Consider the following 14459-nt stretch of genomic DNA (forward strand, 5'->3'; position numbering starts at 1 on the left):
TCGCGCCCTCGAGAGAGGGGGCTCTCCCCTGCCCGCCCGAGGAGGAGCTGCTTGGCTGCCCGCCGACCTGCCAGCACGACTGCCGCGCTGCGGTCTGTGCCGCTCACTGCTGCAGCTACTGGCCCGACCACCACGCGCAGGCTTTCACCGACCCGCCGCGTCCCGCCGCATGCCCCACGCACCGCCCAGACAGCCTCCTACTGCTGCTTGGAATCTTCTCGATGGCTGCCCCTGGGGCGGAGGCGCGGCGCGGCGACATTCGGTCTCTCGTGCTTGCCCCCGCTGGGCCGGCAGGGCGCATGTCCCATGTCTTTGTGCTCGGGGAATCGGGCGGCAACGGGACGAGCGCAGCAGAGGTTGCGCTGGCTCAGGAGGAGCGCCGCCATGGGGACCTGCTGCTGCTGCGCGTGCGCGAGAACATGAACGCGGGCAAGACGCTCGAGTACTTTGTCGCGGTGGCGCACTGCTGGCGTGCCGCCGCCGCCCCTTCGTGGGTGGCAAAGGCGGACGACGACTCGTTTGTCAATCTCCCCGTGCTACTGCGAGCGCTCGAGCCGCTTCGTGGCGTGCGCGACGGGCAGTTTGGCGTGCGGATCGTCGGGGCCGACCGGGTCGTCCTCGACTGCGCATACAATAGCCGGGAGCTCGCGCCGATGTGCGGTAGCTGCGAGCCAGAGAACGGCGCCTACCGCGTGGACGCGGCCGACCGCCGCTTCTGCAAGTGGGCGGGCCAGCTGTACGGCTTCACGACGGACGTGGTTCGGTGGATCGCCGCGAGCGCGCCCGCTCTCCGCGCGAGCCGCATGGGCCTGTACGCCGGCCACGAGGATGCCGTGGCGGCACGCTGGCTGCGGCTCGGCCACCGCGGCAAGAGGGCGTTTGCCATCGGCCCGTCGATCAGCCTGCCGGGTTGGAACCGGCTGTGGGCGAACGGCAGCCGCAGGGCCGGCTTCGAGCCGAGCTGCCAGAACTGGTGGCAGCGCGCCGTGGTGGTCCACCGCCTCAAGCTCGACCGCGACCTGCGGATGGTGGCCGCCTGCGTGGAGCGGCACGGCAGGGGGCGCCGACCACTGCGCTCCTGCGCCGCGCCCGCGCGGAGCGGCGAGCGGCGAGCGGCGGTGGAGGAGAGGGAGGCGCTACCAAGGCGGGTGCCAGGCGCGCGGTACGTGAGGAGAGTAGGGGACTGGGTGTGGAGAGAGAAGGCACGGGTGGGCAAGTCCTCATTCGGACATTGAGAGCGAGGCGGCAATCAAATTGGGGCGCTGGGGTCCGATCCTCACCTGCTTTTTATCAACAAACCTGAGACGCCCTCAAACCTCCCCTTTGGCGCTTCGCCCACAGCCGATCGAGGCGGCCAACTCGGGCCACAACGCGGGCGGATCCACGCCTTCTGCTGCGGGAAGCACAGCTGATCATGCATCGAATCGTGCAACCGCTCGCCTGCGTGCATCAGCGCCATCGCAGCAGTCCCAGCAGGAGCCCCGTCACAACGCCCCCGACCCAGCCAACCATCACTGCCTCGGACGTGCTCAGTCGCCTCCTTATTCCTCCCTCTCTGGCCACCAACCCCACGGCACCGGGCTCAAGCTCCGTTGCCGCGGCCGCTGCCGATCCCGCCCCGCCACCGCCCAGCTCGAGCGGCTCCAGGTGAATCTTGATGGAGTTGCCCAGGAGGCGCAGGTCAGCCTTGCCCAGAACAGAGTCGATGAGCGCCGGCACCAGCGCGTAGAGGTTGCGAAGCAGCGCCCTCTCCACCGCGTCCGGGATCCAAAGGATGTTGTGCGCAGAGAGGTGGTCGTCAACGAGCTCGTCGATCACGGCGCTGTTTCCGGTCAGCATCTTTTCCACGACGTCCTCCGGCTTCCAGTTGGAGTTTGCCTTGAAGTTGAGCGACAGCTCATGACCCGAGATTCCCACACTCGTCGACCTCGCAAAGGCCTGAAGGGCTTGGAAGATGATTGCGAGCGCTGCGAGATACACGCGCCGCTCGAGGGCGTCGGGGATCACCCAGATGTTGAGCTCCTTGTTGGAAAGCATCAGGTCAACCACCTGCTCCAGGCGGGCCACATCGATGGTCTCGGCTGCCATGAGGGCGACCACCGCATCGGCGTCAAAGTCCTCTTTCAGCTCCAGGATCATTTGGTGCTTGAGAAAGCTCACACCGTGGAGGTAGCTTGTCCACTTCAGGAGGTACTTGTACGTGACGCCGATGGCGAAGCTGTACACCTCCCTCTCGATGGTATCCGGGAGATAGGCAATGTTGAGCGTCTGGTGCCGGAGGATGGCGTGGACCATATCGCGGGTGTGTGCCTCGACCATCGAGCGGCGATCGAGCGGGTTCTCCGTGCCTTCCGATGCGGGCAGCACTCTGTGCCTGGTCACCGCGCATGCGCCACAGCCGAGGGCAACTACCGCAGCTCGCGGTCTGAGCAGTCGCATGTATGAGAGGCCAACGCGACAACGTCCGTCTTACAAACCCAGGCCCACGCACCGGGCATCGCCAACGCCCTAGCGCCGGAATCACAGGCTTTACGAACATGGAGTTGCTTCGTGCCGAAGCCGAATTCTCTCTCGAACGTACGAGTTTCGGACCAGGCTTGTGCACATGTCCTGGCACGCTGACATCGGCGTGCGTGTTCAAGTTTTTCTCGAAAGGAAAGTTTTTTTCTCCGTCTCATGCTCATGGTCGCGTCCGCCACAAGCACAACATGCACATGCAACATGTGCATGAACGGGAAAGGCGCGATAAAAAATATTGAGCTCGGGCAACCGCAAGCCGCACCACGGTACAATATGCAATAAAATTTAGAAAGAAGTAGATATAGAATGAAGATAGACCTCCCTTGTGTCCTGTCGTCGCTCGTCTGTGGGAGCATAGCCGTGCCAAAGAGCATGCCGAGTCGTCCCCATCTTTCAGAAGGAAATCCAGCCGCGCTGCCCGCGCAGGCCGCGCTGGCACAGAAACAGCTTCACTTGCCTCTCCACCGTCCACCCTCCAGCTTACCCTACGCCACGGTGATGCCATGAAAAGATCGTGCGGTGGTCAACGGCGCAGCCTCCTCCCACGCGTTCGTCACGGGGTCGTATCGCTCAAGTGAGCTGAGGGCGCCATGAAAGATGCCGCCCACAGAGTACAGCTTGCCGTCGAGCACAGCCGTGGCGAGATGGATCCGCACCGTCGCCATCGGCGCCACCGCCTCCCACGCGTTCGTCACGGGATCGTACCGTTCGACCGAGCTGAGGCGGCCGTCGTCGTAGGCTCCGCCCACAGCGTACAGCTTGTCGTCGAGCACTGCCACGGCGTGAGAGTCCCGCGCCTCCGCCATCGGCGCCACCGCCTCCCACGCATCCAACGCAGGGTCATACCGCTCGACCGAGCTGAGCGTGTTGTAGCCGAAACCCCGTCCGCCCACCGCATACAGCTTGCCGTCGAGCACCGCCACGGCGTGATCACACCGCACCTCCGCCATCGGCGCCACCGCCTCCCACGACTTCGTCGCCGGGTCGTACCGCTCCACCGAGCTGATGACACCGTCGAGGTTGTATCCGCCCACAGCGTACACCTTGCCGTCGAGCATCGCCACGCCGTTACCTTCGCGTGGCGTCCCCATCGGCGCCACAGCCTCCCACGACTTCGCAGCCAGGTCGTACCGCTCCACCGAGTTGGAAGGTGCGCCGTGACCTTCGTCGTTCACCCTGCCGCCCGCCGCGTAGAGCTTGCCATCGAGCATCGCCGTGCCGACAAAACTTCGTGCCGAAGGCATCGGCGCCATCGCCTCCTCCTCCCACTCATTTGTGGAAGGGTCGTACCGCTCCAGCGAGTTGAGGAACTCGCCGTTGCTGTAGCCGCCGATCACAAGCAGGCGCGGCCTCTCGCGCTTCTTCAGCGTCTCCTTCCAGCCGCGGCGCCACGCGCGGCACGTCCCCTTGGCGGCGTGCTCCTTGGTCGGCAGCTGGGCGAGGATGTGCGGGGCGAGGTCCGGCGAGAGGAGGACCTCGGAGAGCACCCACTCGGGCTGCTCCACGAGCCGTGCGGCGTGCTCCTCCGCCACGCGCAGCGCGGCGTCGCTCGCGCCCGCCTGCGCCTCGATGATGGCGCACAGCTGCGCTGGCGAGAGGCCCGAGACGCGGGCGCCGATGCGGTGGCAGGCCATTGGCGCGGGTGGCGTTGGAAAAAGAGCGAATTTTTAAGGCTGCCGCGAGCTACGCTGGGGGCTATGTCGCGTGTGGCGCTGCTGGCGGCTGCGCTGCTTCCTTTGCGGGCGTCGCGTGCGGCGCTGCTGGCGGCTGCGCTGCTTCCTTTGCGGGCGGCGCGAATGGCGGCGCGGCCGGCGGTACCGCTCGCGTCGGGGCGAGTGGCGAGCCCCTCCTCTACCGCATTCCGAGAAGGAAGGGCGAGGTCGAGTGCAACGCGACGAGATGGCAGGAACTCGCGGCCGAGGAGGAAGCCGAGCGGCAGCGCAAACGGGCGCGCGAGGAGGAGGCGTGGCGCGCGCAGCGTGAGCGCATCGCCAAGAAGACGGTGGCGCTGCAGGGGCACGACGAGGCATGGGGACGCGCGAGGGTGGCCCACGTCGGGCGCGCGCACTCGGTGGCTGGCGCGCTCGACGCGCACATCGAGCGGCACTGGCGGCCAAGCGGCGGCGCGTTTGCCTACTACCCCGAGGGCCTCCTCCGCATTCCCGAGCGCCTCGTGGCGGTCCACGTGAGCCGATACACACCAACTCGTACCGTCGTACCCCCCCCCCTGCCCCCCCCCCCCAATCTTCTGGTTCCACTTCCTACATACATAGGTTGAGGGGACCGGTCTGAGGGGTGGTTTTCATCCATTCATGTTCTGTCCCTTAGAATGAGAGGAACACGCTAGCTAACACAGACGATATCCAAATGGCCAATCGCAATACTCGCGAGCTCGTTTTCCTCATTGCAGAGCGCGACTCAGTCTCAGTTATGCCTAAACTTACCTGCACGAGGCGTGTGGTGCGTGGGGGGGCCAAGCGCTGACCGTGACTGTGCCGCTGGCCCTACGGTAGCCAACAAGATCGGGCGCCAGAAGCCAAAGATCCTCGTGTGCCGCGAAAGTAGACCTCCGGTCACCGGTCACATGTCTGGGGTGGGGGGGGGGGGAGGGGGGGCAGTCAGGGGTGAGGTGGGCGCGAGGCGCAAGGCGTGGCCGGCGGGAAGAAGGGGGTTGGTATAGTGGCCGCGAGCGGTGGCGGCACACATGAGCTCAGGTCCGCGTTGGAGGCGGGCACGAGCGCAGTGAGGCCGTCCATCTCCTTGGTCAGCACAACACACGACGCCAGCCGCGAGCTGCGCGGAGCGGGGGCGTGCAGTCGGGTCTCGGACGGTGGGGGAGACACGCTGTGACGTTGCTCCCACTCCCCGTGCATTCGCGCTCTCGGCGCGCACTTGGGCTGCACGTGATCGGCGGCGCTGCGGCGCGCGCTGGCATCGAGGAGCTCAGACGACTCGTGCTGGATCGGCCGTCGCTCCGACCAGCGTCCTGCGAAGGAATAAAATAACCCTTTTGGCAGATGTCAAGGAACGCCGTTTAGGGGTTAACACACACAAATGGCACACGGCCCTCTCTCTGACTACCTGGACTACCCGCCGCACGGGTCGCTATTGTTGACCAGCACCAGCGGGTGGCATGCAAACGGCCCTCCGAGCTCTCTCCACCGCGCGGCGAGGGAGGTGACGGTGGAGTAGGTCCCGACCACCATCGTCCCCAGCACAAAGGCGACAATCAGTGCGAGGCCGATCCGCTCGCCAAGTGGCAGCCGGGTCGAGGCGGCGCGGCCGAGCCGCGCGAGACGGAGGAGCGACGCCTCCGCCGCCTCGTCGCTCTCTCTCGCGGTCGCGCCGAGGTCGCGGCAGAGGGCGCCGAGGTAGAGGGCGACGGGGAGGAGGAAGTTGATCGGGCCGGAGAGCAGCCCGCCGATGAGCCCCAGCAGCGGCTCGAAGAAGGGGACCTGTGAAAAAAGAAAGACAGACTGGAAAAAGAAATGCGTGGAGGGGCGCCAGCGGCGGCTCGAAGAAGGGGACCGCGTTCGTCACGCCGTATGAGAAGAGCAGCATTGCGAGCGAGAGAGCGGCGTGGCGCGCGTAGCCGCGCGCGTCGCGCGCGTCGGCGGCGGCGGGCGCGAGGCGCCCTACGGGGTGTGGGTGTGGGTCGCTCGCTGCGTGTTACGTGGCGCGGCCGGCACCGCCGTAGAGCAGGGGCGGCGAAGCTGCCGTGTGCGGAGCGCGCGAGCACGACGCTCTTGACCATGTAGACGATGGTCACGTGCAGCAGCAGCAGGCCTACCGGAAGGTGCCCGGAAAGGTCTAGGAGAGGTCTAGGGAAGGTCACGTGCAGCAGCGGCAGGCCCTGCGCGGCGCGGTAGGCCGGGCCGGCGGGCACGCTCTCCACGAGGCTACCTGCGCGGCAACGAGGGGGCGGGGGGGGGGGGGTGAGGGTGAGGGTTGAGGCGCTCTCTCCCTCCCCTCGGGGTTGGCGCCGCAAGCGGCGCCGCCTGCGGGCGTCCCTCCGAGGTAGTAGTAGCCTTCCAGGAAAGGTCTAGGAAAGGTCTAGGAAAGGTCTAGGAAAGGTCTAGGGAAGGTCACTGCCTGCGGGCGTCCCTCCGAGGTAGTAGTAGCCCAGGCACGCCACAAGCAAGTAGAGGCCGACCATGATCGGGCCCGAGAGGAGGAAGGCCTTCAGTCATCCAGTCATTGGTTGATACACCAATTCGCATGATCGGGCCCGGGGAGGAGGAAGGCCTTTGGGAAGTCCGCCGGCGCCTCCATCTCCGTCATCATCTCGAAGTACATCCACTGCCCCGCGTAGGCGTACACGAGGTTGGTCGCGCCGCCAAACACTGCGGTGAAGTCCAGGCCCTGGGAGATGGGGAGAGATGGGGAGAGATGGGGAGAGATGGGGAAAAATGGGGAGAAATGGGGAGAGATGGGGAGAGATGGGGAAATATGTCAAGCAGTGCGGTGAAATCGAAGCCGTGACGACGGCGCAACGCCCGCAATGTCACGGGGGCGCGGCTGCGGCTGCCGCTTCCGGTGGGGGTGGGGGTGGAGGTGCGGGTGGGGGTGCGGGCGCGGGTGCGGGCGCGGGTGCGGGCACGGCCACGGGTGGTGGCAATGCACGCCGGTGCGGGCAAACCAACGAGCAAGGCCCCCTCCTATGCCCCCCCTCCTGCTGGCGCTAGTCGCCATCGCCTGCGCCACCGCGTGCGTCTCGACGCAAGGCGGCCGTCCTCGCGCGGCGAGCTCGCCAAACGCGACCCCGACGCAGAGCAGCACGAGCAGCAGGTTGAAGAAGCAGAGGGCGACCTGCAGGGACATGTCTCGGACATGTCATGGACGTGTCCCGGACATGTCAGCAGGTTGGAGGAGCAGAGCGCGACCGAGTCGCCGAGCCGCCGCAGGCCGACGACGAGAGGCGCGAGCAGGAGCGCGCCGAGCCCAGACGCGGCGGCGAGGCACAGGCGCGCGTCGTAAAAGACGCCCTGCAGGGAGGTGCCGAGGACGAGGAGGTAGGAGGCGTTGCCGAGGAGCGTGTAGCCGTACACGACCGCGAAGGTGCCGCCGGCGTACCGCGGCCCAAAGATGCGCCGCGCAGCGCTCCCGAGGCTGTCGATGCCGCGTACGCGGACGTGTGTTCGCGCCATGAGGACACTGACGTACACGGTCACCGGGAAGAGGCCGACGATGAGGAGGACCGTCAGCGCGTACCCGAGCTCGGCGGCGACGGCAGGGAAGGTGAGGACGGATGTGCCGACGATGTCAGACACCATGAGCATGCTCACGCCCCGCCACGAGAGGCGCGGCTTTGCCGGGATCGGCTGCTCGCTCGCGGACATGCGATACGCCGGCTGAACGCTCCGGTGTGCGGCTGCCCTGTCTTGCTGTCGACGAGCGTCCGTGTATGACTACGGAAGAGGAGGGGTCGGAACAAGGTTGGGAAAATCCTACCTCCCGCCGCCGCTGAGCCCTGTTCGAGCACGGTCGGAGCAGCAGGTCGGATCACGGTTTGGGCTGTCCGAGGTTTGCCTCTCGCACCCTCTGGCGAGGCGCGAGGCTGGCGAGGAGAGGCCCCGCCGACCCAGGGTACCCCTCTCGAGGGGTCTTCGCCCCATCAAAGGGACTGCTGCAGAAGGGATTATAAAATGAACTCGGGGGCACGGGACGCGGCACAAACGGGGCACAAACGCTGCTGCAGAAGACGCCCAATCTTGCACAAGTGCAAGAACCATACACCCATTGGGTATCTCGCCGGGGCTCCGCTCCAAGAGACCTCGAGAGTGCGTGCGTGTGCCTCTACTCGCCAGTGCGCACAGGGAAACCGGATTCTTTGAAGCCTTGCGGCGGGCACTTTCCGCGGCGAGTCTCCGCCCCCGCATCCTTTGCGGCCTCCGCACCTCGAGCGGAGCAGGCGCATCGAGCGGAGCAGGCGCATCAACGGCACGGCGAGCCACCACCACGGTGGAGAGGATGTCAGACCCGCCGTCGCAAGTTCCCGTCCACAAACGCTGCGACGTCTTCGACGTCCCTGGCAGAGGCCCGTTGTGTGGCCCTGCGCTTCTCCTCCCCGCATTTGGCAAGTGCGGCACCAACGCTGTGAAGGACTACTCGGAGCTGCACCCAAACATCCGGTGGCCGCAAAGAGCCGAAACCCTCTTCGACCCGGACGTGATCTCCCCGGTCGCCTTTGTGGCGGCAAACAACCCGGGGGTCATCCCATCCGACAGCCTCGTCTGGATGGCCAAAGCTCCCGTGCTGGGCGACTTTGCAGGCGGACGTGAGAGCAGCGAGGCGCTCGCGGCTCGGCTCCTCCGCGCGTATCCGTCAGCGGCGGTGCTGCTGGTCTTTTGCGACCCTGAGCTGCAGCCCTTCCGCTGGTATCGTCACTATGTGACGCGTTCGGTCAGCTGGGACGCCCACGTCTTGCCAGAGCCAGCCACGTGCCCTGGTTGGGGCCAACGCAGCGTCTACGGCGACGCCCCTCTGAGCTCCATCGCGGCGGAGTCGGAAAGGCTGGGTGGGCCGAAAACGGTCCTCGGGCTGTACGCGGCACTCATGCCCGTGGACAATGATTGCCGTCTAGCGGCGTCCATGCGTCCCGTCGCCGACGGCCTGTGCCGCACCTTTAGGAATGGTGGAGGCAGCTTCTATCGCCGCGGCGACAAGAACGTGCTGTGCAAAAGGATCCGCCGCGTGGCCGTCAGCATGGACGACTACGCCGATGCGTATGCGAGTGCCGGGTACCGTGTGGCATCGTCGCTCGACGCAGTCTACATGGAGGACTGGGAGGCGCGAGGGGAGGACCAGATGCTCCGCGTCCTCCGGCTGGCCGGTGTTGATGAGAGCCAATTCCCTTGGGAGCGCACCAACGGCTTTGCGCCCGTGTACGCGGTCCACCAAGGCGAAAAGGACGATCCCAGCGCCGCGCTGCTCTCAGAGATGCTAAACCTGTCCAACGTGCCCCGCTCCATCTATCTATCGCACGAGGCTCAGCGCGTCTGCTGCAGCCTTGGCCGCACCTTTGGCCGATATCCAACGTGGCCGTCGTGCGCGTCTCCGGAGCTGGCGTGCCATCCCGCACATCCAGGGCCGGGGAGCTCAGAAGCGCACCCAGCGGGCCGGATGATCGGGATCGGGTTGCGGGCAAGAGAGCCCTAGCCCCGGGGGTGCGCGTTCGCAGGGAAAGGGCCTTAAATAAAGTAAACACGGGTCTCCGAGGGTTAGCCCCGCGTACCGGGTTTCCCCTTAACTGCAGGACGCCCCCTCTACTCGGAGCTAATGAACACCACACTGCACGCCCCTCACCACCACTCTACACGCTACACTCACTTGCGCCAGCGTTTCTTTTTTTCTTTTCTCTCAAAAAAGAAAAAAACTCGGCCCGCGCCCACACAGCGCGAGTCGGCGTGACAATGTTGCGAGTCTCGCTGCCGCTCGGCGCGCAGGCCGGAGATCGCATCGACGTCGAGACCGCGTCGGGCGCGTGCTCGAGCGTCGTCCTTCCACAGGGCGCGCCGCGAGGCGCCACCCTCACCCTCGCGCTCCCGCAGAACGCCGCCGACAACGACGTCGAGCGGGTCCTGCTGCGGACAGGGCAGCCGCCGGGTGCGGTCGCGCTCGAGGCGGAGAGCGTCGCCGTCTGCGCGTCTCTCGTCGACGGCACGCTGCGCGCATCGGAAGACGACGGAGAGGGGGCCCGCGCCGCCGCCGCCGCCGCCGCCGCCTTTTCCTCGCCGCTCGAGCCCGCAGCCTCCGCCCTCCAGTCCGGGGTGACGATCGACGAGCACGCAATGACGCAATTCCTTGCCCACGTCGACGACGCCGACAAGCGGTCGCAAGTCGCCGATGTCGCCGCCGCCGCCGCCACCGCCGCCGCCACCGCCGCTGCTCCCACCGCCACCACCGCCGCCACCGCCACTGCCGCCGACGCCGCCGCTGCCGCCGACGCCGACGCCGACGCCGACGCCGCCTCCGATGCCGCCGCCGCCGCCCCCCCCCCCACCAAGTCCAAAGAGGAACGGCTCGCCGACCTCGACCGGGCCCGCGAGCGCTTCGCTCAGAGCCTGCGGCTCGTTGAGGGAATTAACGAGACGATTCCGTTTTTGGTGGGAGAGCACGCACTCGACCAAGCAGACCCGCGCCAGCCGCACTATCGCGCGCGCCTCGACGACCTCGCGGCTGAGTTACAGACGTACAGGCGCCCCAGGATTGTGCCACAACCACCGGAGTCCGTGCCGCCGCTGCCGCCGCCGAGCGCCGCTGCCGCCGCCGCCGCTCCCTCGCCGCTCGAGGCTGCTGATGCTGCTGAGGAGGGGTCGCCCGGCGCTGGCGGCGCCTCGCCACCCGCGCGAGTCATGCTACTCGACCTGCCCACGGACCTCCTCTTGCGCGCCCTCTCGATCTGCGACAGCCCCCTCGACATCGCTCGCGTCGCGGCCGTCTCGCTGCTCTTCCACGCCTCGCTCGCGCTGGAGGGCATCCGCTTGCGGGCGCAAGAGCGCGGCTACGAGCTGCCGGCGCTGCCAGAGGACGAGAGCTGTGCCGTGCGGTGGCTGTGTTTTGCTGCATTGCTGCGCGAGGCCAACCCGCGGGTGAGGGCGGCGGCAGGCTTCTCCCACAGCCTCTTCATCGACGGCGAGGGGCGGCTCTTGTCGTGCGGTTCGGCAAAGGAGGGCGAGTGGTTGGCCCCCCCCTCAGGCTGTCTCGGTCACGGCGAGGGCGTGACGCGGCTCAACACGCCGACCCGCCTCCCGTCGGCGCTGGGGGGCGAGCGCGCCGTGAGCGTGTCGGCTGGAGCCGGGCACAGCCTTGCCGTCACTTCCGACGGCGCTCTCTGGAGCTGGGGCGATGGAGACGAAGGCCAGTTGGGCCACGGCGATCAGCAGGAGCAGTGGCTGCCGAAGAGGGTCGAGGCCTTTGCTGGCCAGCGCATCGTCGCCGTGTCGGCTGGTTCTAGCCACAACGTCGCCCTCACCGCCGACGGCGCCGCCTGGAGCTGGGGCCGGGGAGACGAAGGCCGGCTGGGCCACGGTGACGATCAGGACCAGCTGCTGCCGAAGAAGGTCGAGGCCTTTGCTGGCCAGCGCGTCGTCGCTGTCTCGGCAGGAGCCCGCCACAGCTTCGCCATCACCGCCGACGGCGCCGTCTGGAGCTGGGGTGGTGGAGGCGACGGCCGGTTGGGCCACGGCGACCAGCAGGACCATCTGCTGCCAAAGAACGTCGAGGCGTTGGCTGGTCAGCGCGTCGTCACTGTGTCGGCAGGGCCTATCCACAGCCTCGCCCTCACCGCCGACGGCGCCGTCTGCAGCTGGGGCTATGGAGCCCGTGGCCAGTTGGGCCACGGCGACGAGCAGAACCAGCTGCTGCCGAAGCAGATCGAGGCGTTGGCTGGCCAGCGCGTCGTCGCTGTCTCGGCTGGAGGCCACCACAGCATTGCCCTCACCGCCGACGGCGCCGTCTGGTCCTGGGGCTATGGAGCCGGTGGCCAGTTGGGCCACGGCGACGAGGAGCCTCAGCTGCTACCCAAGAAGATGGAGACCTTTGCTGGCCCGCGCATCGCTGCTGGCGAGCGCATCGTCGCTGTGTCAGCAAGGCGGCACCGCAGCCTCGCCCTCACCGCCGATGGCGCTGTCTTCGCTTGGGGCGAGGGCGAAGACGGCTGCCTAGGCCAAGGAGAGGACCTGTCGAACCAGCTGCTGCCCAGGAAGATCAAGGTGTGGGCGCAAGGCCAGTAGGGGGGTCATGAGTGCGAGCCTGCCTGTCGTGGGGCGGTTGCGCCGGCGTGCGTCCGTTGCCGCATTCGGCCGGGTGACTGGGTGCGTGAGGCGGAGGTGTGACGCGCTGTCGAAGGTGTCGTGTGACGTGTGACTGCTGTGTCGTGCTGAGAGTGTGTGAGCTGTGAGTGTGACCCGCCGGGGGGCGTGCTCGTCGTCGTCTCTCAACAACGCCCAACGCGGAACGCCGGCGCAGCTCTGCAGGAATGCAAGCTCTACTTGGCGCCCGCATCCCACAACAAGCATGTAATCGGTTCGTATTCCGCAAGTGGCGACACACCGGCTGCGCCCTCTCTCAAAAGCCGAGACTGGGACCCGAGACCGGCGCCCCCCGCGCCGCGTCAGGACGCGACGTTGACCTGGCCGAGCAGGACGGCGGAGGCGGGCGCGCAGTAGATGCCGTTGACGAGCGGGCCCGTCGGGTGGGGCACAATCTCGCCCGCGGTCTGCCAGACGGCGGGCCGGTGCAGCACAAAGCCGCCTGCACATCCACATGGGGGCGGGAGCACGTGAGCGAGCCTCCCGTCTTGGGGGCGTGGCGGGGCGCGAGCGGCTCGGGGCGCTGCGGGACACAAGGAGCCACCTCCGGAGAGGGGAGGAAAAAGCGATCGGGTTGCGGGCAAGAGAACTCTAGGTGGCGGCGCGAATTGTTTTCTTCACGCGTGTGAGCCGGTGTGTGTGCCAGTCCGCGCCAGTCCGCGCCCTTGTCGTGCCAGTGTAAAAGAAAGAAAGAAAACAGACAACCCAAGGGAGGGATGGGAGGACGGCACGCCGCCACCACACAGGGATTTTAAGGAGAGGGGTGTGGTGCGCTAGCCATCGCCCACCCTTGGGCGTCCGCCTCTTCCTATCTCACTTCGCAGTCTCTCTCCGATTCTCGCTGCAACCTTCGTGCCACCTCGCGGTCTCCCCCTTCTCGTCGTGCTCTCCCTTGTCGCCTCTTCCTCTGTCGCGTCGCTCTCCTCTGCCTCGTTCTGCGCCGCCGCCGCCGCCTGCCGTTCCCTTGTCCTCTCGGCTTCTTTTGCCTTTCGGCGCAACTCCGTCCTCCTCGCTGCATATCCTGGCCCCTCGAGTCTATCGAGCTCTCCTCGCGCAAGGACGAGTCTTCTGACGCCCACTGCTATCATTTGCCGCCCAGTCATGTGGTTGCTCAGGTCCACTCTCTCTTCGAACACTTGTGCCTCTACGGATGATGCCGGCGCTGGAGTCCCCTTCGGGTGCATCGTGACATCTGACAACTGGATTTCCACTGGTTCGTCCTCCTCGGAGTCGTCTTCCCCCGCTGCCTTCCGCTCAGCTCTACGTTCGGTACGTTCGGCGTGGCTCACCCTCCATGCCGTGAACAGGCGCTTTATCCACCCTATATTCTTCTCTCGTTCCTCTGCCCGTGCCTTGGTCTTGTCGTTGTTTCGCATCCATGTCTGTATGTCGTGCCAGTGTAAAGAAAGAAAGAAAGAAAACAGACACGCCAAACGAGGGATGGGACGAGGACAGGGTCCCCACCTGCACGAGCAGGATTTTGGAAGGACGATCAGGGGGACAGGTGGGGCTCTCCTGCTCCTGACAAGGGACACGACAGGCTCGCAGCGCGGTGCGCGGTGGACTCCCACATCCACTGGCGGTCTCATCTCAGTCTAGCGACCTGCCTCCAGCTTGTCGCTGGCAGTCTCTCCTACCACAGGCACACTGACACAGGGGTGGCAGGGGCGGCGGCACGAGTCTCCCACATACTATGCGGGCCTCACTAGAGGTGCGGCCTGTGCGTGTCCTCGCCCTTGAGGGGGGAGGGGAAGGGGCTGTGTGTCTGTGCATGTGTGTGTGTGTGTGTGTGTGTGTGTGTGTGTGTGTGTGTGTGTGTGTGTGTGTGTGTGTGTGTGTGTGTGTGTGCGTGTGCGTGTGCGAGCCGCCCTGAACGCCACGAGCGCGCCGCGAGCGCCGTAGCGCCGGCGAGCGCCGTCGGCAGCGCGCGACCGCCACCCAAAAGCGGAGGTACATCAGGAGCCGCAGCCGGCCTGCTCTGCTGTGAGAGATTGCCGTTCAAGAATTCTTGATGTGCTTATCACAGTAGCCCGAGGACGGGGGGGGGGCGGGCCTCACGCGGGACTCACCCCGAGACCTCACCCCGGGACGTCGCCGGCTGCGGTGAGGCCCCACCCCCGGGGCAGT

General features: G+C 66.7%; 3 protein-coding genes across 3 annotated transcripts in view; 2 read left to right on the forward strand and 1 right to left on the reverse strand.

Moving 5' to 3' along the window:
* Positions 1-221: 221 nt before the first annotated feature.
* Positions 222-1235, forward strand: EMIHUDRAFT_114706 (hypothetical protein; the record flags this gene model as incomplete). Its single annotated transcript, XM_005779721.1, has 1 exon — positions 222-1235. The coding sequence occupies one exon, from the start codon at positions 222-224 to the stop codon at positions 1233-1235; it is 1014 nt and encodes a 337-aa protein (XP_005779778.1).
* A 5528-nt stretch (positions 1236-6763) lies between these two features.
* On the reverse strand, positions 6764-8048 carry EMIHUDRAFT_457197 (hypothetical protein; the record flags this gene model as incomplete). The annotated part of the gene is made up of 3 exons (XM_005779722.1): positions 7404-8048; positions 7216-7329; positions 6764-6882 (listed from the first exon to the last, which is right to left on the reverse strand). Coding segments are annotated over exons 1-3 (687 nt in total), but the record flags the coding sequence as incomplete, so codon positions are not given.
* Positions 8049-9932: 1884 nt separating this feature from the next.
* EMIHUDRAFT_114709 (hypothetical protein) overlaps positions 9933-14459 on the forward strand; it is a gene marked incomplete at both ends in the record, with an annotated part of 6880 nt that continues 2353 nt past the window's right edge. The window contains one exon of the mRNA XM_005779723.1: positions 9933-10625. Within this exon, the coding sequence (XP_005779780.1) occupies positions 9933-10625 (693 nt within the window). The remainder of the gene's footprint in view (positions 10626-14459) is intronic.

Source organism: Emiliania huxleyi (genome assembly GCF_000372725.1).
Source record: "Emiliania huxleyi CCMP1516 unplaced genomic scaffold EMIHUscaffold_228, whole genome shotgun sequence".
NCBI lineage: Eukaryota > Haptophyta > Isochrysidales > Noelaerhabdaceae > Emiliania > Emiliania huxleyi.